The following is a 21,526-nucleotide window of genomic DNA, read 5'->3' as shown; positions in this document are numbered from 1 at the left end:
TCTTCAAGAGCCAACAGAGTGTATATGCTGAAGGAAATACTTCTAGGCAGAGGGAATGAGGAGTAGAAAGCTACAAAACTTGAGGATATGCTGGAGGTTTAATGTTTATCCAGCTTCTTTTACTCATTTATTCAATAGTTAGCGAGTGGGAACTGCTTGGCAGGCACTGTACCAGATGCTGGGAAAACCAGAAGTAGTGCTGCAACTAAACAAGTACACCAGTTGGTTGGAGAGACATGTAAATAAACTAATTTTAACCCATTTTTACCCAAGGCAGTAATCCTCCAGTGTACTCTGGACACTACTGACAGAAGGATTATTGAACAAGCACCCCTTTTCTTCTCCTGACTCCTGTTCTTCAGAAGACAGAGCATGTAGAGTGTATACAGTGCAGGATTCTCACATCAGGCTGGTCATCAGACTGGCCTTGCAAACTTTTAAAATAGATTTCCAAGCATACCTGCCACTCTCCCTCAGCTCAGTATAGATTCCGATTCAGTAGATCTGGTGTGGGGCTCAGGAATCTGCACTCGCATTGTTCCCCCTTGATGCTGACAAATAGTCAGGCTAGGAACCTTTGGTATAGAGGAAAGAGTACATACAGCCTTTGGAGTCACACAGGCTTGAGGTGAATTCCAGGTCTGACACTGCTAGCGGTGTGACTGGGCATCCCTTAACCTCTCTGAGCCCTGTGTTACTCGGCTTATGAATAAGGGATTTATGTACATAATATACCTGGCCCATTGCCTGGCATATGGTGGGGTTTTTTCAACAAATATTCTCTTCCTTCTGTTCAAGAACTTGTATTGACAATTCTTATGTCTGAACTCCTATTTCTGGGATCTAAATCCAGCCTTCCTATCCATAGGTTATTCTAAGTTAGAAGTTTTATAGATTGTCATATCTATCAGGTTTACTTTATGTTGAAGAAACCGAAATTCATGGAAATCATATAGCCAAGTACTGCAAGAGCCAGGATTAGAACCTAAATAGTAGATTCATTGTTCTCAGACTCATTCTGTCCCTGTCGTGGAAGCAGCCTAAAAGTTGTCTGGGGTACAGCCAAAATCTAGAACTATGATTACTTCCTGAGAATGAATTTAGCAAGATCCTGTCATAAGGATGAGATCAACTACCTGTAGAAATAACTCACCCCAGCAGAAGAGTATGATGATTTTACCCAGAATCCAGTTCAGACAGAGCTGATATTAAAGCCCTACCAATGAGAGAACCAGACCTTGGACTATGACTATTGATTCAGCAAATATTTATTGAATACCTGCTCTATGCCAGAAGCAATAAACAAATCTGTCAAATATCACTGCCCTTATAGATCCTATAATTCTAGTGAGGGGAGAGAGACAATAAACAAATAGGTAGATAATCTGCTCTGATGGATGGGACTAAATGCTACGAAGAAAAATTTTAAAGGCAGGGAAAGGAGATAGTGCCAGGATGGGGAGGGGTAAGAATAGGTTACAGTTTTAAATAGGGGTGATCACAGAAGGCCTCACTCAGAATTTATGTTTGAACGAAGCCCTACAAGAGGTGAGAGAGCAGGCCATGAGGTTACATGGCAGAACAGCAAGTACAGAGGCCCTGAGCAAGTGATCAGAATGTCACCCTTGGTGAGATGTAGCTGCCTTGCCATGATGGCATCTCTGTCTTGTCTCTGCCTGTATCAGGTGCTATGACTTTTCCTTCTGACCTTTGCTTGTGACAGGTATTTTGTCTTGACCAGCCTTCCCACACATCCCCAAATGTGTGGTACTCCACCCCAACACAAATCTTCTGCCTCCATGAACACTTCCCAGTTGATGTTCAGTCTCTTTCCAGATTCCTTTTACATTTTTCTCCCTCCCATTTTCACTTCTTTATGATAAAATACAATCTTATCATCTTTTAGGTGTCTGTAAAGTAGAGCATCTTGTCCTGTACAGATTGTCCCATTTGTCTTCACCACCTTTCAAATTCCAGGGCCCAGGGATCTCATATAGACCATCCCCGTGACAAGCAGAAAGAGATGGGAAGGAGAGGAGGCTGCCTGCAGGGATGGGTTCACTCATGCTTTACAATTGCAGATCTCTTCCCTCACCTCCCCAGTGACTGCCTTCGGAGTAGGGATACACTCAACTTTGAAGGGTTTAGATGGCCATTAGGGTCAAGAACTGGCTATGCCAGCTTACGTTTGTTCAGTCGCTGTATGCCACAGATGAACTCTGGGTTGTTTTCTCTACTCACCAGCTTGTTCTGACTGCATCATCCCAGTATCACTTTCTGGTCCAGAATGCTCCTGTTGCTAGTCATACAAACTCAAACTTTCAGCACCACTTTACTAAGTGTCTAAGTCTCTATAAATAATTCCTTTTGTAATTGACATATTGTCATGCAAGTTTGATTTCATGACTGTTCCATAAAGGTATTGATTGCCTTTTATAGTCATGTCAAAGTAGCAATTTTTTATACTGTCCTTCTTACAGAATGCTGGTTTATATATTTCTGAGCCTATAGTCCATTCTTTTGAAGAGCTCTTATTGAGGTAAGCCTTCATGTGTATAGTATTCCATTTAGAGAATATACTATAATTTATTCATTCTACTGTAGATGGGCATTTGGGTCATGGAGGCAATTATAGTGTATTCCAGAACATATCTTGTGGTAAACTTATGTATGCATTTCTTCTAGGTATATATATCTAGTGGGATTACTAGATCATAGAGTATATATATGTTCACATTTAGAATAATAGATACTGCCAAAATGTTTTCCAAAGTAGTTGTACAACTTATACTCCTACCAGCACTGAATGAGAGTTCTAGTTGCTTCATATCCTTGCCAACACCCAGTATTTTCTTTTCCTTTGCTTTGGCTTAATCTTCCTGGTGAGTATGTAATGGCATTTTATTGTGGATTAAATCGCATTTACCTGACTAATGATGTTGAATGTCTTTTTATATGTTTATTGGCCATTTGGATATCCTCTTTTGTGATATGTCTGTTCAAGTTCTTTGTCATGTTTCTGTTGGGTTGTCTTTTTCTTAATGATTTATAAAAATCTTTGTATTTTGAATAAAAGTTTATCAGCTACATAGCAAATATCTTCCCTCACTATGGGTTGTCTTCTCACACTTGTAGTGGTGTCTTTGCACTTTTTGTCCCTCCCTTTTTCAGTGCTTGATTGTATGACAAAATAAGTACCTTGTAATCTACCACCTTATCCTTTAACTGCCTATAAAGTATAGCACCTTGTCCTGTACCGATTGTCCCATTTGTCTTCACCACCTGTATACCAGGCCCAGGGATCTCACATAGTCCATCCCTGTGACAAGCAGAAAAAGATGGGGAGGAGAGGATGAGGCTACCAAGGGGAGTAGGTTTTTTGTTTTTTGTTTTTATAGTTAGCACTTTACTGTATCCTGTTTAAGAAATTTCTGCCTACTTTAAGAACACAAAGATGTTCTCTGTTTCCTTCAGAAAGCTTTATTGTTTTACATTTCACATTTAAATCTGGTATGAGATGGAATCAAGACATTTATACACTTTTTCACATGGATAGCCAGTAACAGCACCTTTAATTGAAAAGACCATTCTTGCATCCAGTTCATTTCACTGTCACCTCTGTCAGGTATGTGGGTCTATGTGTGGACTCTATTGTATATGTGGCTATTTAAGGACTCTATTCTGTTCCATTAATCTATTTTTCTTTGTACCAAAAACATGCTGCCTTTAATTATTATACCTTCATAGTAAATCTTGAGATCAGATAGTGTAAACTAACATTGCCACAGCTTACCAGTTTAATTATTATTCTTCAAGACTGTCTTTGCTATTCTATATATTCTAGGTGCTTTGCATTCCCATATCAATTTTAGAATCATCTTGTTATTTTCCACAGAAATCCTACTGGGGTTTTGATTGAGATTATGTTGACTCTATACAACCGGTTGTCATTCAGGTGCAATTTTTACCCTTCATGGGACATGTGGCAGTGTCTGGAGCCATTTCAGTTGTCACACCTTAAGGAGTGCTACTGACATCTGGGGAGCAGAGGCCAAAGATGCTGCTCAATATCTTAAAATGCATAGGACAGCCCTCTGCCAATAAATAATTACCCATCCCCAAATGTCAATAGTGCTACTGTTGAGAAATTCTGAATCAGTATCATCGCTCTTTCATTTGGGCTTGTGTCTGCCATCTTATTATTTGTTTTCTATTTGACCCACCAATTTTGCTTCCTTTTTGCTCACTTTTTACCTTCTTATGGATAAATCAAAATATTTATTATCCCATTTTCCTGCTCTGTCAATTTGTTAGATATATATTCTTTTACAGTTCTTTTGGAGCTTACCTTACAAGGTTCAGAGTGCACTCTTGACATGTTACAGTCTAATACAAGTTATTTTACCACTTTCTGATTTTGCTAGACTCCTAATAAACTTAATTCCTTTTACACCTCACTGCCACGCTCCTTTTGTGCATCATTGTCTTGCATTTTGTTTTTTATACATATACAAAAGACATAATAATTGTTTTGTATAGTTAATATTCTTTTATATTGACCTACTCCATTGTTCTCTATTCCTACCTACATTTCCATGCTTCTGTCTAGTTCATTTTCTCCCTTTATTTTTTCCTTTAGTGCAGATGTGATAACAATGAATTCACTCAGTTTTTCTTTGTCTACAAACATGTCTATTTTACCTAAAGTTTTGAAAGATGTTTTTGTAGTGTATAAAATTCAAGGTTGGTAGTCATTTTCTTTCAGAATTTTAAAGGTGTCATTCTGTTGTCTTATGGATTTCATCATTTCTGTTGATCTTATTGCTGTATTATGTTTAAGGTTTTTCTCTTGATTTTTGGGTTTTCTGCAGTTTGACTGTGATGCATCTGTGTGTGTTTTTCTTTGTACTGTCAACTTGGGGTTTATGGAGCTTCTTGAATCTGTAGGTTGATCTCTGTCATTTTTCAGCCATTTATCCCCCAGCAACAGCCTTCTCCCAGAAGTCATTATTTTAGATCCTTGAAGACTGCAGTTTTGTCCCCCCTCAGCCTCACATGACCACATTAATAGCATTGTGGTTTCTCTGTCCTCAGTGACAGGCCTCAGCCTGGGCCACACTGTAATCCTGAGCTCGTGTCCAGGATCAGCAAGTGCATCAAGGGGAAAAAAAGCCAGCTATTGATCATTGACTCACTGTGAACATTCACCCCTAGCTAGAGTATTAGTCTGTCTGGTCCTTGTTGCTTCCACAACTATTTGATGCTTTAAGAAATGATATTTGTAATTTATCTGACTTTTTCTATTTGTCAACAGGACTATTAGCCTGCTACACCCCTTTATATACTACTTGAAAGCAAAATAGGTACAGCAAAAAAAGTGTTTTTGAGTGCTTGACATGTGCCAGATGCCCTTTTAAGTTCCAGGTATAGGACTGCCCAGTCGAAAATAGGTAAGACAAACTTATACAAATAGCGTGCCTCAATACTTTAATAGTGGTGTGTGCAGTGGTAGGACAAAGGAGGTGAATGTGAAGTAGCAGCACCTGTTTAGGAAATTACATTGTTGCAGTTTCAAGTTCAAGGGATAAAGCAATGAGTGGTGAGGTTGGTGAGATAGGCAAGGGCCTAACAGTGAAAGGCCCTGTAGGTGTGGTGAAAAGGTGTTTGTACTTTAGGCAAGCTATAGAGTGCAGCTGAAGGATTTTAAGCATGGAGAAGAGTGATCAGATTTTTGTTTTAGTCAGATTACTTTCATGTCAGTGTGAAATGTGTTTTGAAAAAGGGCAAGCACACAAGGCAAGGGGCCAGAGAGGAAACTGTTACAAGTGGTCCAACATTAAATAGATGATTATAATCATCAACAGATTTGAAAGATGTTAAAGGGTTAGAATAGTGGAATTCAGAGGGAAGTGAAAGAAAGCAAGAGGCTAAGGTTTCTAGCCCAAGTGGGAACCATAAATCACAAAGGGAATACAGAATAAAGAGCAATAAGTTCAGTTTGGACATAATTGTGTGTTCCCACTTCATTAACTCTGTTACAGTTTTGGTTACATCGTCTGAGAGCATAGTTCAGGGGGCTCTGGGTTGTCTTCTTGGAGCTCCTGAGATAGATAAGAGAGATTCAGAGCCCCAGGCCATTGCCTTCATCCCAGCTTTAACCAGACCCTGTGACTTTATCTGTTTTATATGCTGGGCTTCCACTTAAACATTTTATTTGAAGAAAGTGTTCCATGCTAAGAGAAAAAAAGGTTCCTCAGCAGTGTTTCCATCTTCATTCATCTTCCCAGTTTCAAGTTGTTCTTTTAAAGGAGTCCTTTCTTTGGTATCTTCCTCTGGTAGGGTGTATGGATGATACCCTCTGAATCCCTTGCATATTGTTCTTTCACCCTAACAGGTGACTATCTTGGCTGTTGATGAGGTGTGGGAGCCACAGTCCTGTATTTGCAGTCAGTAGGTGCTATTCCACCATCTTCGAGTATCCACTGTTGCAAATGAGAAATCCAAAGCCATTCTTTCTCTAAGTTATTTGTTATTTCTTCCTGAAAGCATATATTACTTTTCTTATCTTTTAATGTACAAAGAATTTTACCAGAATGTGACTAGGTGTGTATCCTTGAGTCTTTCAAATTCCAGATAAGTCTTTTTGCAGCTCAGGGAAATGTTTCAGTTATTTATTTGTTCTAGCTCCTCCATCTGTTCCTTTTTCTCCTTCCAGAATTCCCAACTGTTTACATATTGGTTCTCCCAGATCTGTCCTCCGAGTCTCACAGGTTCCATATCTTTGTTTTCCTGCTCAGAGTTTAAGTTGGCTCTAGTTGATCTTCCAGGTCCCTGATTGCATCTCAGCAGTCAACATTTTGTTTTCATCGTTTGAGCTTTTTTGGTGTGTAAAATCATGTTTTAAAAATTCTAAGAACCATCTTTTATCTCATAATTGAACTTCCTTATTGCTCTTACCATTTTTCAAATTCTTGTCTGTGTCCTTTAGTGATTCTGTTAACCTAAGGTTCATCACCTCAAGGAGTGCCCTATTTGCTTTTCCTGCCTCTGACAGGGTCCCCTTAAATGGTTCTCTTCCTTTCCTTCTGTTGCTCCGGTGACCATCTGCTCAGGCAGGGGCCAGCCCAGCAGCTTCTGGATCGCCAGTGTGTGAGCCTGTCAGTAGTCCCTGGCCAAGCTTTCTGGCAACCTCACCTGTAATTTTCCTAGCCTGGGATAGGGAAGGTCTGTGCTTCTTCCCTTCCCTGGCTTCTCAGGGGTCACAGAGACCAGCACTGCCCTTCCTTGCAGGGCCATGGAGCAGCATGGACCAGACTCTCTCGGGAGGTAGAGCCTGATTGTTGCCCTGGAGCTCTCTCCTGACTCCTCGGCCTAGGAATAGTTCCTTGGATTGGGGACTGGGAGCGGCAGCAGAGATATTTTCTTCTCCTCATCTGTTCAGAAGCCTCCAACAAGTTGAGCCCAAAAGAGAGACGGACAGACCACCAAACTAGGTGATTACTAAGCTTCTGTCCAATGCCAATTTTTACAAGCATGTGCATTTATGATCTCCAGCTTCAGTTCAGCCCTCAATACCCTTGGGCTTCACTTTTATGTCTTCCCAGCATGCTCTGCTCCCCCAAAGGGAATATTTGAGACTTTTATTTCTTTCCTCAAGCCCTCTGTTTACCCACCTTCTTGTTCACTGTCAGCCCATGACTTTGAATTTCTCCTCACAAAGAGACTTTCTTGTATTAAGTTGCTCGGCTCCTTCACTTACCTCTAAACCTATCTCCTTTCACTGCATGTCTGCCTGCTGTCCAGTTTTCCATCCTGCTTGAATATCTCTTCTCCCATGATGGTGTGCGCCCCTGGCTTTCCCATTGCTCTGGCCACTCCCTTTTTTTTCTGTTTTGCTTTCATTCTTACTGAACTCCAACTCCTCACCCATATTACTGGCTACCAGGGGATATATTTAGTGCATAGAGTTGATATCATCTTAAAACCTGCAGATGCTCCACATTCTGCACTGTGGAGGGCCCTGCCACTTAAAACCTATACATGACAAGAACAGGCACAGCTAATCCATAGTGATAGAAGTCAGAATAGTGCTTACCTCTGGACAGGGGAAATAGGAACTGTTTGCAGAAGGGCATGAGGGAGCCGTCCAGGGTCCTGGAAATACTCTGTATTTTGTTTTGGGTAGTGGTTACACAGGTCTCTACATACATAAAAATACACTGAGTTGTACATTAAGACTAGTTCATTTTACTGTATCTATGTTATACCTCAAGTTTATAATGACAGAGCCTTCAGTGACCCTCCATTACTACCACAGGTTAAAATCCAAACTCCTTAGACTAGCCCACAGATTCCTATTCCTTCCTTCCTCACATCGTGGCTCAAAACATCTCTTTCCTGGAAATCCCATCCTGGCCTTCCCAGGGTTATGACGCATAGGTCTTCCATGCTCAGTTGGGACCATAAGCATAGGTCTATCCTAATTCTTAGCAGACTCTGTTGTAACTGTATGCCTGCTTCCCTCCCTAGCCTGGGGACTCCAGCAAAAAGGACCCTCTTCTCAGGTCCCTGGCTTCCCTCGTGCTTTGTGCAGTGGTAATTGGCACATAGACCCCCACTAAATGTCTGTGTTGTAAATGAATGCAAATTCACTTTATATTTGCTTTGAGCCTGACCTTCTTACTGAAAAGTTTCCTTTCTCTAGCCTGCAGGATGTTTCCTCAGTGAGAGGAAGGCTATTACACAATGGCAGTTTTTGATACTCCTGAGGCAGCCTTTGGCATCTTACGTCCCGTCTGTGTTCAGCTCACAAAGACCCAGACAGTGCAGAATGTGGAGCATCTGCAGGCACAATTACAAGCCGTGAGTGACTCTGCCCTTCAGGAACTTCAGCAGTACATCCTCTTCCCATTGCGATTTACCCTGAAGACCCCAGGTCCCAAGAGAGAGCGCTTGATCCAGAGCGTGTTGGAATGCCTCACGTTTGTCCTCTCTTCAACATGTGTGAAGGAACAAGAACTTCTCCAGGAACTCTTTTCAGAACTCTCTGGTTGTCTGTATTCACCCAACTCCCAAAAACCTGCTGCTGTGTCAGAGGAGTTGAAATTGGCTGTGATCCGGGGCCTCAGCACTTTAATGCACTCAGCTTATGGGGACGTCATTCTGACTTTTTATGAGCCCTCCATTCTGCCTCGTTTAGGATTTGCTGTCTCTTTACTGTTAGACCTGGCAGAAAAGGAAAAATCAAAGCAAATTAAAATTGCTGCCTTAAAATGTTTACAGGTTTTACTCTTGCAATGTGATTGTCAAGACCATCCAAGGTCCTTGGATGAGCTTGAGCTTGAGCAGAAGCAGCTGGGGGATTTGTTTGCATGTTTTTTACCTGGAATCTCAACTACACTGACTAGGGTTATCACAGGAGACTTTAAACAGGGGCACAGCATTGTCGTATCTTCCCTAAAGATCTTCTACAAGACAGTGAGCTTTGTTATGGCTGATGAACAACTCAGAAGAATCTCAAAGGTCCAAGCAAAGCCTGCAGTGGAGCCCAGAATAGCAGACCTGATAGTTCACAGGGAAGCCAGTTGGGTAAAAAGTACCAGTGACAAGTTGACTCTCCTTATTAAAAAGATAATTGAGTGTATTTCAGTTCACCCACACTGGAAGGTGAGGCTGGAACTCATAGACTTGGTCAAGGCTCTTCTTCTGAAATGCAGTCAGTCACTGATCGAATCAGCTGGTCCCCTTCTGAAGGCTTTGGTGGGTCTAGTGAATGATGAGAGTTCTGAAGTCCAGACCCAATGCAATAAAGTTCTGAGACATTTTGCAGATCAGAAAGTAGTGGTGGGCAACAGCGCCTTTGCTGACATCTTATCAGAAAACCTACATTCCCTTGCCACTTCTCTTCCCCGCCTAATGAACTCCCAAGATGATCAGGGCAAATTCTCTACTCTCTCCTTATTACTTGGTTATCTGAAACTCTTGGGCCCAAAAGTGAACTTTGTCCTCAACTCTGTGGCCCACCTCCAGCGCCTTTCCAAAGCGCTTATCCAAGTTCTAGAATTAGATGTGGGTGACATCAAAATTGTTGAAGAGCGCTGTTGGAACTCTGATCATCTGAGTACTTCTCCAGAGACCTCAGCCGTGCAGCCATGGAGTAGAATCCAGAGAAGGTATTTCCGCTTCTTCACTGATGAGAGGGTGTTCCTGCTCTTGCGGCAGGTGTGTCAGCTTCTTGGTTTTTATGGGAACCTCTGTTTGCTTGTGGATCACTTTATGGAACTTTACCACGAGTCTGCAGTGTACCGGAAGCAAGCTGCCATGGTCCTGAATGAACTGGTGGTAGGGGCTGCTGGGCTGGAGGTGAAGAATCTTCATGAAAAACATACTAAAGCAAGCCCAGAGGAACTGAGAGAGATTGTGACATCTATACTGGAAGAGTACACGAGCCAAGAAAACTGGTATTTGGTCACTTGTTTCGAAGCCGAAGAAACGGGAGAGGAAGTAACCCTGAAGCAGCTGGACCTCCAGGCCATCACGTCTGTTGCCCACACCTGCCCTGTCACATCTTCCCCTGCCTTCTCAAAGCCAAGTCTCACTGTTTGCTCCATGAACAGCAACATCTGGCAGATATGCATCCAGTTGGAAGGGATCGGCCACTGTGCACGTGCACTAGGGAAAGACTTCCATTTGCTCTTGATGTCAGCCCTCTATCCCGTGCTAGAGAAGGCTGGAGACCAAACCCTGCTCATTAGTCAGGCAGCGACCAGCGCCATGATGGACATTTGCCATGCTTGTGGCTACGACTCCCTGCAACACCTGATCAATCAAAATTCAGACTATCTGGTGAACGGGATCTCTTTAAATCTTCGTCATCTGTCTCTGCACCCCCATACCCCAAAGGTCTTGGAAGTCATGCTGCGGAACTCGGATGCTAGTCTGCTTCCATTAGTGGCAGATGTGGTTCAGGATGTCTTGGCCACCCTGGACCAATTTTATGACAAGAGAGCTACTTCCTTTGTCAGTGTTCTGCACACCCTGTTGGCAGCATTAGGTAACTGTGAAAGCCCTTTCTGATGCTAATTTTGGGGAAGGACTAGTAGCCATGTTTACCTAACTGTATTTTTTGCTTTGTGGTTATGTTGTGGAGGACATTATTTGAATAGTCTGTCCGGTCCCGCATGTTATGGTAGGGTTCCATTGCTTATTTTTAATACTTCCAATAACCTCTACCATCCCTTGAGCTCCTGCTCTGTGCCAGGGACATAAGCCCTACAGACTAGATGTAAACTTGATTTTTATTTTACAGAAAAAGAAGAACTAAGGCTCAGGGAGAGCCTGCTTAGCCAAGGTCACACAATTAATAAGGACTAAAGTCAGCATTGTGACAATTTTGTTCTTCTCAATATACCAAACTACTTCTGAAGATACTTAGAGTTAGCAGTATTTGTGCTAATGGAGAACAGGAATAACATGAATTATTCAGTCCACAGATAATCTAGAATAGTACTGACCAGTAGAACTTTCTGTGATAATGGAAATGTTCTGTATCTGTTCTGAGTATACACAGGCAGTAGCTCCATGTGCAGCTGAGGGGTTGAATTTTTTGTTTTCATTTAAATAACCTCATGTAGCCAGTAACATATTGGACAGCACAGGTCTAGAAACTTCCTTTTAACCTTTTAATCGAATGAGGTGGTTTGAGTTTCTTTCCTTCCCTTTGATTCTGTTGGGTATCTGTTGGAGTTATTAGCCACCATTAAAATGGAAAAGTTTTGGACTATAAGAAAAAGAATTCCTTAACTGGATACTCAATCTGTGAATGAAAAAAATGATGAGCTATGTATCTGTGTCCCTTTTATCTAAAGGGCATTATCTCCAATATTAATTTCAGTACTGCTAATAGCCTCCAAAGTAGGTAGAAAGGTCCCTAACTTCATTTCATCAGCTGAGAAAACCAAGATCATCCATGTAAGCAAGTTTCTCACAGAAGGTTGCTAGAACAGGGATAGACCTCTGCCCTGTAGCTGTTAATATTTCCAGTGTTCATTCATTCCTTCAAGAACATTCACGTGCCGTGTAAATGTTCTTTTATTCCTTCATTCAGTGAAGAGTATCTGCCATATGTCATATGCTGTGCTAAGTAATCAGGATAAAGCAGTGACCAACACAAACTCATGGAGCTTTCCTGGTATTGCAAGAGAGATGATAAACAAGTAAGCAAGTTGGTAAACAAGCTCATTTCAGTCTAATAAGCCCTGTGAAGAAAACAGACAACTTGATACAAGAGAGTAACAGGGACAGGCTACTCTGAGTGGTCATGGAGGGCCTCTCTGAGGAAGCAACACTGGAGCTGAGACCTGAAGGCTAAGATGGGCTCCTCAGTCCATATGGAGCAGTCACATCCTTCTTAGGGTTATTAAGAACACCCAGGTAGAGGAAAACAGCAGGTGCAAAGGCCTGGAGGGAAGAATGGCTTGGGGTCTTTGAGGATGGAAAAGAAAAGAGGGGTCATTATGGAAAGAGTGATTGATACAAGATGAAATTGGAAAAGTTGGTGCAGACAAAGCCTGTATGTAGGGCCTTGCAGACCAAGGGAAGGAGTTTGGATTTTATTTTGCAGCTACTCAGAAACATGTGCATAGGACTGGTCACTGGGTCATCAGTGTGAGTAAGAGGAAACTGGTTCCTGCCCTCTTGGAAACACTAGTGAGACCGGCTAACTGCTTAGACACTTTAGACTATGAGTGGCTTCCACAGCCCAAATATACCCCAGATTTCCACCTTTAGTGCTTTGGGGAACTAAACATGTCAGCTTGAGATTTTTAAAATATATTAAGAAAAGGCCTATTAAATAAATCTCAGGAGCCATCTTAGTTTGGGCCTTGAAAACTTAATTATCTTGGATTGCTGATATCTTCAGTCATCTCTAAAGGAGAAATCCTGTGTAGCACTTCTTTTTTTTTTTTCTAACTTAAGTGGAAGAGGACGGGTCTCCACTGCAGAGAGGAAAATGAGGATGGTTAAGATTGATTTGAGAGCATCTTAGGAAAAGGCACAAAATTGAGGATAGCTTTTCTGAAAGTTTTGAAATACCCCAGAGTACATTTGCATTTTGAATGGTAAGTGGCACTGAGGTGGAGTTGATGAGTCACACATGAATCAAAGTATTACTGAATGCTGGCTTTTCTGTCTGTCATCGAATTATCTGATGACCACTCTGAAGACAAGAGTGGAAGTGTGCTCCTCAGAGAACCTCCAAAAGGTCTTAAAAGAACCCAGTGCATGTTTTAGGAAATTGAATTACCATAAACAAAGTGTGTCACGTGCATTGACTAAAAAGTGCTAGGTACTACCATGAGGGCAAGAACCATCAGTTTGGTTATTGCTTAGCACCAATTCCCTGATTTTTGGCTGATTATTCGTAACAACAACAATAAAATAGGGTAGCTTTGAAAATATGAAAGTGTCTATGCTACACACCTCAGCGCTTGGAGGCTGTGCCACACCATCCATAGAGGGCTGCCATATTGTTTTGATGGCTGCATAGTATTCTGCTGTGTGGCTACACCTAGGCAGTTTACCTAAGCAAGTCCTTTCTTAGTGCACATTTTGGTTCTTCCAGTCTTTTGCCACCATAAAAAAATGCTGCAATGAATATCTTTGTAGGTCATTTTGAACATATCTAAGTGTATCACTAAGGTAAATTCCTAAGAGAAGTACTGCTTTGGAGGACAGTACATTTAAATTTTTGATAGGAAGTATCAAATTGCTCTCCAAGAAGGTTGCACCAATCTTTTAAGACCTTTTGGAGGTTCTCTGAGACCACAAATTGCTTCTTGGAGAGCAATTTGATACTCCCATCAGCAGTGTAAGAGAGTGCTCATTTTGCCATGCCCTCATTGACACTGTATATTACCAAGCTTCTTGATCTTCACTACTTCAACAGGAGAAAAATAGCACCTTATTATAGTTTAGTTTACATTAAGAGTGAGGTTGAGCTTCTTTTTATTTGTTTAAAATCTATTTGTGAGCAAAGGTTTCAATGTCTGGCACTAGCCTTAAATCTAGAAATAATCTTTGCAGTATGTCTATTTTTACCAGTGTAAGTGCTGGTCCTTAAAAGGGCTCTTAATAATTAAAAATGCTGGTTTTGACTCATTGGGACTGCAATCCCCTAGAGTACACAAGGGCCTGGTTTATGTCCGGGGCATTGAGTTAATGACATAATTGATCCCTACAGATTAGAACTTCCAGATACTGGAGTGAGGGCTCTCATCTCCAGCATTTGCTCTCTGCTGTTCCCACTGGCCTGGGCCCTGTGTCTCCATCCACTGCTACTCTGGCTCTGTGCAGATGCTCCTTGATAGAAAGGAGATTAGCAGGTGCTAACGGTTATTGGAAGCTTTTCCCGGATGTCTGCAAAAGGAGGGTGAAAATTCAGACCATGGGGTTTTCTTCTTTTTGTTTCATTCTTTAAGTATTAAGAGTCTTTTTTGAAATTAAGCCCTGGGAGAACCCCAAAATACAAAAATAATTGACATTAGAGCTGCTGGGTTAGAGATGGGATAGACACCCTGCCCCATTCTCCTTAGCCTGCTGTGTCATGGTGCCCACCCAAGACATTTCTGCAGCGCCCTAAGACTCCTGAAGGCTCAGTGTGAAAACCAGTGCGTCACTGAGTTTTGATGTTTAAGGCTTATTCTATGGTGACACATCAGAAGTAACAGAGCATAACAGAAGAAGGAAAAGCTCTGAAGAGAAAATGCCAGACTTCTGAAACATTTTATATCAGAAACACATATGTGGGATTGTCCGTGCTCAGTGCTCTGTAGAGCCTGTCTTCTGCTAATGAGTAGTGCATCCTGTACTCAGAATTCTGTTGCTTTGACATGTTCCCAGTCTAGCATATTTAGTCATTCAGCATATATTTTGAGCACCCATTCTTATGCTGGGCATATATTGGATTTCCAGTGGTGATCAATGGAGAATACAGTGTCATGGGAGATTCAGACATTAAACACTATGCACACAACAAATATAATTACAAATTGCCAGTAAACAATGAGTTGATATGAAAGGAAAGAACATGGTGCTTTAGAAGACAGAATATAAGGGACCTAGGTGAGATTGGCAAGGCAAGGGATGGCTTTACTGGGCAAGTTATATTTGTATTGAGACAAGTGAGTTGGAGTTAGCCAGATGTGACATAGTTAGGGGGTGGATAGTATCCCAGACAGTGAGAACAGCATATGCAAAGGTCTGTGCAGGAAGATACCTGGCACATTGGAGGAACTGGAAGATGGCCAGTTAACGGGCAACTGGGAGTGGTTCAAAGATGAGGTTGGAGAAACAGAGGGACTGGATCATATGGGGACTATGCAGGCCATGGCAAAGAGCTTATTCTACTTATAATGCTATTGACTATTGTCAGTGACCAAGGTGATCATCAGAACACTTTTTTTTTACAGTCCAGTGGTTCCCAGACACAGGTAATCCTGGGCAACTCCAAGAGCGAAGTGTAGAGGAGGAGGGAAGTCATTTGAGTGAAAGACCAGCAAGTTTTGAGCATACTGCCACAGCGGAAGACATTGAACAGTTTTTGCTGAACTACCTAAAGGAAAAGGATGTGGCATGTGGAAATGTCTCAGATAATGAAGAAGGTAACTATTACCTATTTTTGTTAGCCAGTTTTTTTCTTTTTAAAGCTTATTGTGATTACAATGAAATAAGATTTTTCATTAATCTTAAAATAAGATTTTAAAGATCATTGTGAAAACAATGAAATATTGTTACAGAAAGTTTAGACATAAGAAAAGTCACTCATAAGCTCACCATGCTAACATGATGGTGATTTTTTCGCATTCTTTTTTGTTGCAAACTTATTTTTACATGGTTGCAGCCACAGTTTAAATGCATTATACCCTTTTTTGAATTTAGTTATATAGTAAGCAACTCTTACTGTTGCTATAGAGTTTTTATAATTCATGTTTTAATAGCTGCTACTAAGTATTCATTCCCCTGTGGGAAATTTAGTTGCTTCTAGCTTTTGGCTCTAATAAACATGCTTCAGTGGATGATTCTGTGCACGTGACCTTTTCCTCCTTTTTGCATATTTTTTTATAAATCCCAGAAGTGGGATTTCTGGGTCAAGGATATGAACATTATATTATGCTTGCCAAATTGCCTTCCAGGAAGGTTGTATCAATTTACACCTTCCCTTCAGCAGTTCAGGATTAAAACTGGTTGTACCACCACCATGCCAACATTGGCTATTACCAGTTTTACTTCTTGCTAAATTAATATATGAAAATTGGTTCTTGTTATTTCACTTTGCATTTCTTTGAATATTGGTACAGTTGAGCATCTTTCTATATGCTTCTTTCCTAACCATTTTTTTCTTATGCCCATCATCTATTCATATTCTTTGTCTATTCATTAGTAGAAGGAGATTTCAGTGTTTTTCTTAACCAATTTATATGGTAAAGGAGAAGGGAGCTCAAGCTAGTTGAAGCTCTGGCCTGTTGTTTTATTCACAAGCTCAATCTGGAGCTTCAGGTTATGGAAGGATTAATAAATTGTTAGAAACTCCTCTGCAAATATAAAATGTGAAGTCATAATGAGCTTGGTGGTCTCAGAACTATCCTAAATCGAACTGAGTCCCAAATTAGTTTGTTAGGTTGGAATCGAGCAATTTCTTTTTTCTTTTTTTTTGGTGGTCTCTACTCAGAGACTCTCCTAAACTAAAGCCAATACTTCCGGATAACAGGATAACATAGCTCAATGCAACTAACTACAACAAAGTCCTTCCAAACAGCAGGGAAGCGTCACAGGGCCTGAATAATGATTTATGCAGAACTGGTCATTGCTCTCCCCAAGGACAGTTTTCTGATCAGAAATCTATCAGGCTTTTTCTTCTCAGTTTTGTTTCCTGATCCAACCCAGTGCTTTTCCTGAACTGCACCCACTCCCAAACCTGGAAACCCTGAGGAAGGGGAGGCACCTTGGTCCCTTATAACCCGGATTTGCCATTCTTGTTTGACATTCTAGCATTGTCAATGAATCCATTCTTTCAAGATTAGGATCTTCTGGTTCTGGTTGACGTTCACCAAGAACAGACTGAATGAATCAAATCTTTCTCCCAATAACAGAAAAATTCACATCCCTCAAATAACTTTCTGCAGTAGGTGTATTTCAAACAACAAATTCTCCTCCAGGAAGAAAAGCACAGCCTTCTCATTCTTATAATTATCATTCATCAAGTACACACCATACACATGGCATTATAAAGAATGTTTGGCTGGGTGTTGGTTTGACATGGGTGGCACCTGGCATATCTGAAGATCCCTTTCTCCAAGAAACCCAAGCAGTCTACAAGTGCATTTTCATTTATCTTTTCAACATCTGTTAGGGATAGGTGTGGCCTCTGTTGTAAAGTTCTCCTTTTCCAGCATAGGGAACTGAAACGGGGAAAGTTAAGGCAGGCAGTGCTCAGCTCAGTGAGAATGGGCACAGCAAGTAATGTGGGCATGGGGGTAAGGCAGGGGACTGAAAATAGATCCAGGACAATTTTTCAGGGTAGGGATTTTGGCCTGGGTTTCATGCAACTCTCAAGGTGTTTTGTTGTTTTAATTTACAAATTTAGTCCTACCTCATGCAACACAGCACTCTAGGCAGTGAAAGAATGATAATTGCAGTGGCAGGCATCTCATTGAATGCTCTCAACAAGCAAATGAGGTATACATGATTCATACCTTTTTTTTTTTTTTTCAGATGAGGTAATGTAGAATGACAGAAATTGCTAATATGTTGTGGAGGCAAGACTTGAACTGACCTCCTCTGACCAAACCCCACCCTATGTATTTACACCAAGCTGCCCTGGTATTTCCTGTGTACACAGATAAGTAAGGCATTATCTTGGCCATCAAAAGATCTTACAGGCTGGTGGAGAAGATAGACACGTGCTCCATTTAGTCAAAGGATGAGCAGAGAGTAAAGGTAGAACAAAGGCCAGCCAGGGAACTGTCTGGCATCAGAACTTCAAATTAGAACCTTGCCCTTTTATGTGTTTATTTTAAATACTTATAAATTAAAATTTAGAAAAGACCAAAGGTATAGGAAAAAAGATTTAAAATCCTGTATTATTTCATCACCCTCTCTCTCTCAATACTTTACATTTCCTCCCATGCAAAAATACACATAGTTGTACTAACAGTGTGTATGCAATTTTGTATCCTGCCTTTCTCTTTTTAATACGCTGCTATTTCATAAACAGTCTCCCTTGTCATTAAAGCCCCTTAATAAACACAAACTTTAGGGCCCTCCTAACCTGCCATTGTATGGATGTGCCCTGGTTTATATATAACCATTCCCCCTGAGTGGACATGGAGGGTTCTCCCCCAACCTCCCATTTTTTAGTTAATGCTGTGATGAATATCTTGACTCAGCTTGACCCAAATTTCACACGGTTTCCTTAGGATCCATTCCAAAATGTTTTCCCTCATAAGTCCTGTTCCTGAGTCGGAGACTGGGAGATCAAGGTGAAGTAGAACATCTCTCATAAAACACTGTCCCCAGTTGCATTCTTTTTCCAGAGGAGCTGTCGGACCCTCCTAAAATGGACAAGAATGACACCGGTCCCAGTGTGGAGCCCCCGCTGCCAGTGCAGATCCAGATAGCCACGGACGTGATGGAGCGCTGCATCCACTTGTTGTCAGATAGCAGTCTGAGAATCCGCTTGAAGGTCAGTGTGCAGCCCCTTCCCTGCATTCACAGAGTGGCAAGACTAAGGTTTGGCCTGGCTGGCAGTGACTACACAGACAAGCAAGTAGCTGTCTTTATCTCCTGGTCCATGTGTGGTGTTCATGAGAAAGCATCTAGAGGAATTCATTTGTGGAATGCCAGTCTTTCTGTATCAGCTCAGATGCCAAACGGGAGCTGAGTCCCCTTTGTGGAATTAAAAACCACAAAGTTTCGAAGATTTATTGAATCTCTAGGAGAAAGAAAGTCATATGCTTTGGAAAGGGTATCTTTTTCTGAGCTGATTTAATGCAGGATGCAGGTTTTAATACTTGAAAGTGATCATTCTTCCAAACCTGATGCTAGCCCTTATCTCAGTTTCTGTTTCCATTTTCTTCCCTGGAAAATCACCAGCACTTCTTAATCGAACAGCCTGGTTTGCTGGCAGTTCCCCAAGCTGCAGCCCATCAGCAAGCACTTATGTGTACAGCAGTGACTCCAATACCAGGAGGGGGGCAGGGTGGGCATGGGGACAGGGCTTCCAGAACAGTGGGAGAGCTTACACCCAAAGGAGGACAACACAGCCTGGCCCAGTGCTCACCACCCCGAGCACAAGGGAGCAAAGCAGCTGCCTCCATGGATTACAGTTACTTATGAGAGCACATTGCCCTGCTCATGGGTGCTGGGCTAGGAAACTGACCCACAGATTACTTCAAGTCTCAGGGCCTGCGTTTTATGGAATTTGTTTAGTTTTCCCAGGATCCCTCTTAGCAGTCATCTATTCCATTCAGCAAGCACTCTGAGTGACTGCTACATGCAAGGCTTTATTTGAGGGTATCTGGTTGACAAAATAGCAAAGTGTCTTCCCTTTTATGGAATCTTTGTAGCAGCTGTATCCATACCATAATTATTGAGAGCATCAATATTGCAGTCAGGCCTGCACACCTGAGTTCACATCCTGACTCTGGCCCTGTGATAGTGAGTTAGATAATTCACCTTTTTAAGCCTCAGCTTCTTCATCTGTAAAATGGAGATGATAGTGCCTACCTTCCTGGGTTGTTGATTATAAATATAGAAAAATCATTCATTCATTCATTCACTAAATGCTTTGTGAGGACTGCCTCAATTAAGGCAGAGGGTGTATAGAAGGAAATGAAGCAAATATGATCACTGTCTTCATGGAACTTTCTGTCTCTTGTAGGAAAAGAGGTAGTACATACACACACACACACACACACAGTGAGGAAATCCTGAGAAGCTAATAATTACTCTATAATAGTAGTTCACTCATGTAGCAAACATTTGTTAGGAACCAACACTGCACCAAACCCTTTTGAGTGAGACAGAACTTATGTTCTGATTTAGGCCAGGTCGTCATAGGAGGCCTCTCTGAGGTGCTAACATTTAAGCTGAGACTTAAAGGCTGAGAAGGAGCCAACCACGCCAAGGGGCAAAGGCAGGGACATGAACATTCCAGGCAGAGGGAGGAAATGTGCATCTTTGAATCAGTGAAGTGACAGACTTGCCCAGTTAGTGACAGAACTCAAATTCAAAGCCAGTGAGTGACCTCCACAATACTGCTCTGCTGTCCACTGCACGCTGAGGTTCCTCTTATTCCCCTGCCTAATCATTAACCCCTCAAGGACAGGGCCTCTTGTTCCTTGTTGCTGTCCCAGTCTCCCAGTGACCAGCACACAGTAGCCATCCTAAGGGTTTATCACGTAATGTTGGCAGAATCACTGTCTTTCTGACTCAGGTGTGTGCCCACACCTGCCCTGTGGAGGCCAGCCTGTCCATGTGGGCGGGAAGCCTGCACTGGTTGTCGTGGCCACTGCCTGTGACACTGAAGAAGGCTGTCTGTTTTCAGTGAGCTTTGAGACATGAGAAATCAGGAAACATTCTCAGGGAAGGTAGAATCCAATTCACATCTAGGCTACCCCAAACCTTTCTTCTGAGATTGGGCTGTATTTCAACTGCCTGTGACCTCTCCACTTAGGAGAAGTAGCGCTTGCCCTCGCACAGCCCGTCAGCTGAACTCTCCTCCCTTGTGCTGTCTCATGGAGCAGCACCTGGGTCTGTTCAGCTGGTAAGCCTGAACCCACGCAGCTCCCACCTCTCCTGATCTCCCCTGTATTGGGTCCTTCAGCAGCATAAGCCACTTCACCTCCCAAACTCATCTGAGACCTTGTCACTTCTCGCCTCTGCCACCATGATGCGGCCACATCACTTTCTTCCTCTCGAGTGGACAGGTGTTGTGGCTCTCTGAGGGGCCTCCTTGCTTCTTTCCCCCGTTTCAAGTCCCTTCCCCACTCTGCAGCCAGGGTGACCTTTTTAAAACATGAATTGGATCATGTCACCTCCTTGCTTAAAAAATTTTGATGGGTCCCCACTGCATTTAGCAAAAAATTAAAAATTCTTAACATGACACCTTCACAGTCCTGCCCCATCTTACCCTGCCCCACTCCACACCACCCTGCTTTCATTTCCTGAGCCTGGCAAGCTCTCCCGTGTCTGGTCTTTCTTATTACTGTTTCCAGTTTGGGGAACACCCTCGCTCTTTACATAACTAACTCCTACTCATCCTTTTAGAAGTTTTACCATTTATTTCCTCAGAGAAGTTCTCCCAACAGTCTCTATGGCTTAGATCCCTCCCTTTAGGATCTTTGCATTTCACCCTTTCCTCTTATTTCTAGTACTTGTCACAATTGGTAAGGAGCCCTTTATTCGAGTGTTGTCCAATAAAGGTCTTTCCCCAGCTGACCATAAGCCCCATGAAGGCAAGGAAACA

The 21,526-nt window shown here is 42.0% G+C and overlaps 1 protein-coding gene across 5 annotated transcripts in view; it reads left to right on the top strand.

Annotated features, from left to right (window-relative positions):
* TTI1 (TELO2 interacting protein 1) overlaps positions 1–21,526 on the top strand; it is a 44,125-nt gene that overhangs the window by 6,983 nt on the left and 15,616 nt on the right. For 4 of the 5 annotated variants that reach the window (XM_036902310.2, XM_036902314.2, XM_057502986.1 and 1 more), the window contains exons 2-5: positions 7,291–7,493; positions 8,705–11,053; positions 15,471–15,662; positions 18,594–18,742. In XM_036902310.2, the coding sequence (XP_036758205.2) occupies positions 8,746–11,053; positions 15,471–15,662; positions 18,594–18,742 (2,649 nt within the window). In that variant the 5' untranslated portion in view covers positions 7,291–7,493; positions 8,705–8,745. The remainder of the gene's footprint in view (positions 1–7,290; positions 7,494–8,704; positions 11,054–15,470; positions 15,663–18,593; positions 18,743–21,526) is intronic. The other variant, XM_057502987.1, reaches the window with a different exon arrangement.

Source organism: Manis pentadactyla, chromosome 5 (genome assembly GCF_030020395.1).
Source record: "Manis pentadactyla isolate mManPen7 chromosome 5, mManPen7.hap1, whole genome shotgun sequence".
In the NCBI taxonomy this organism is placed as follows: domain Eukaryota; kingdom Metazoa; phylum Chordata; class Mammalia; order Pholidota; family Manidae; genus Manis; species Manis pentadactyla.
Note: the sequence above shows the minus strand (reverse complement) of the source record. Positions and strands in the feature narration are given on the sequence as shown.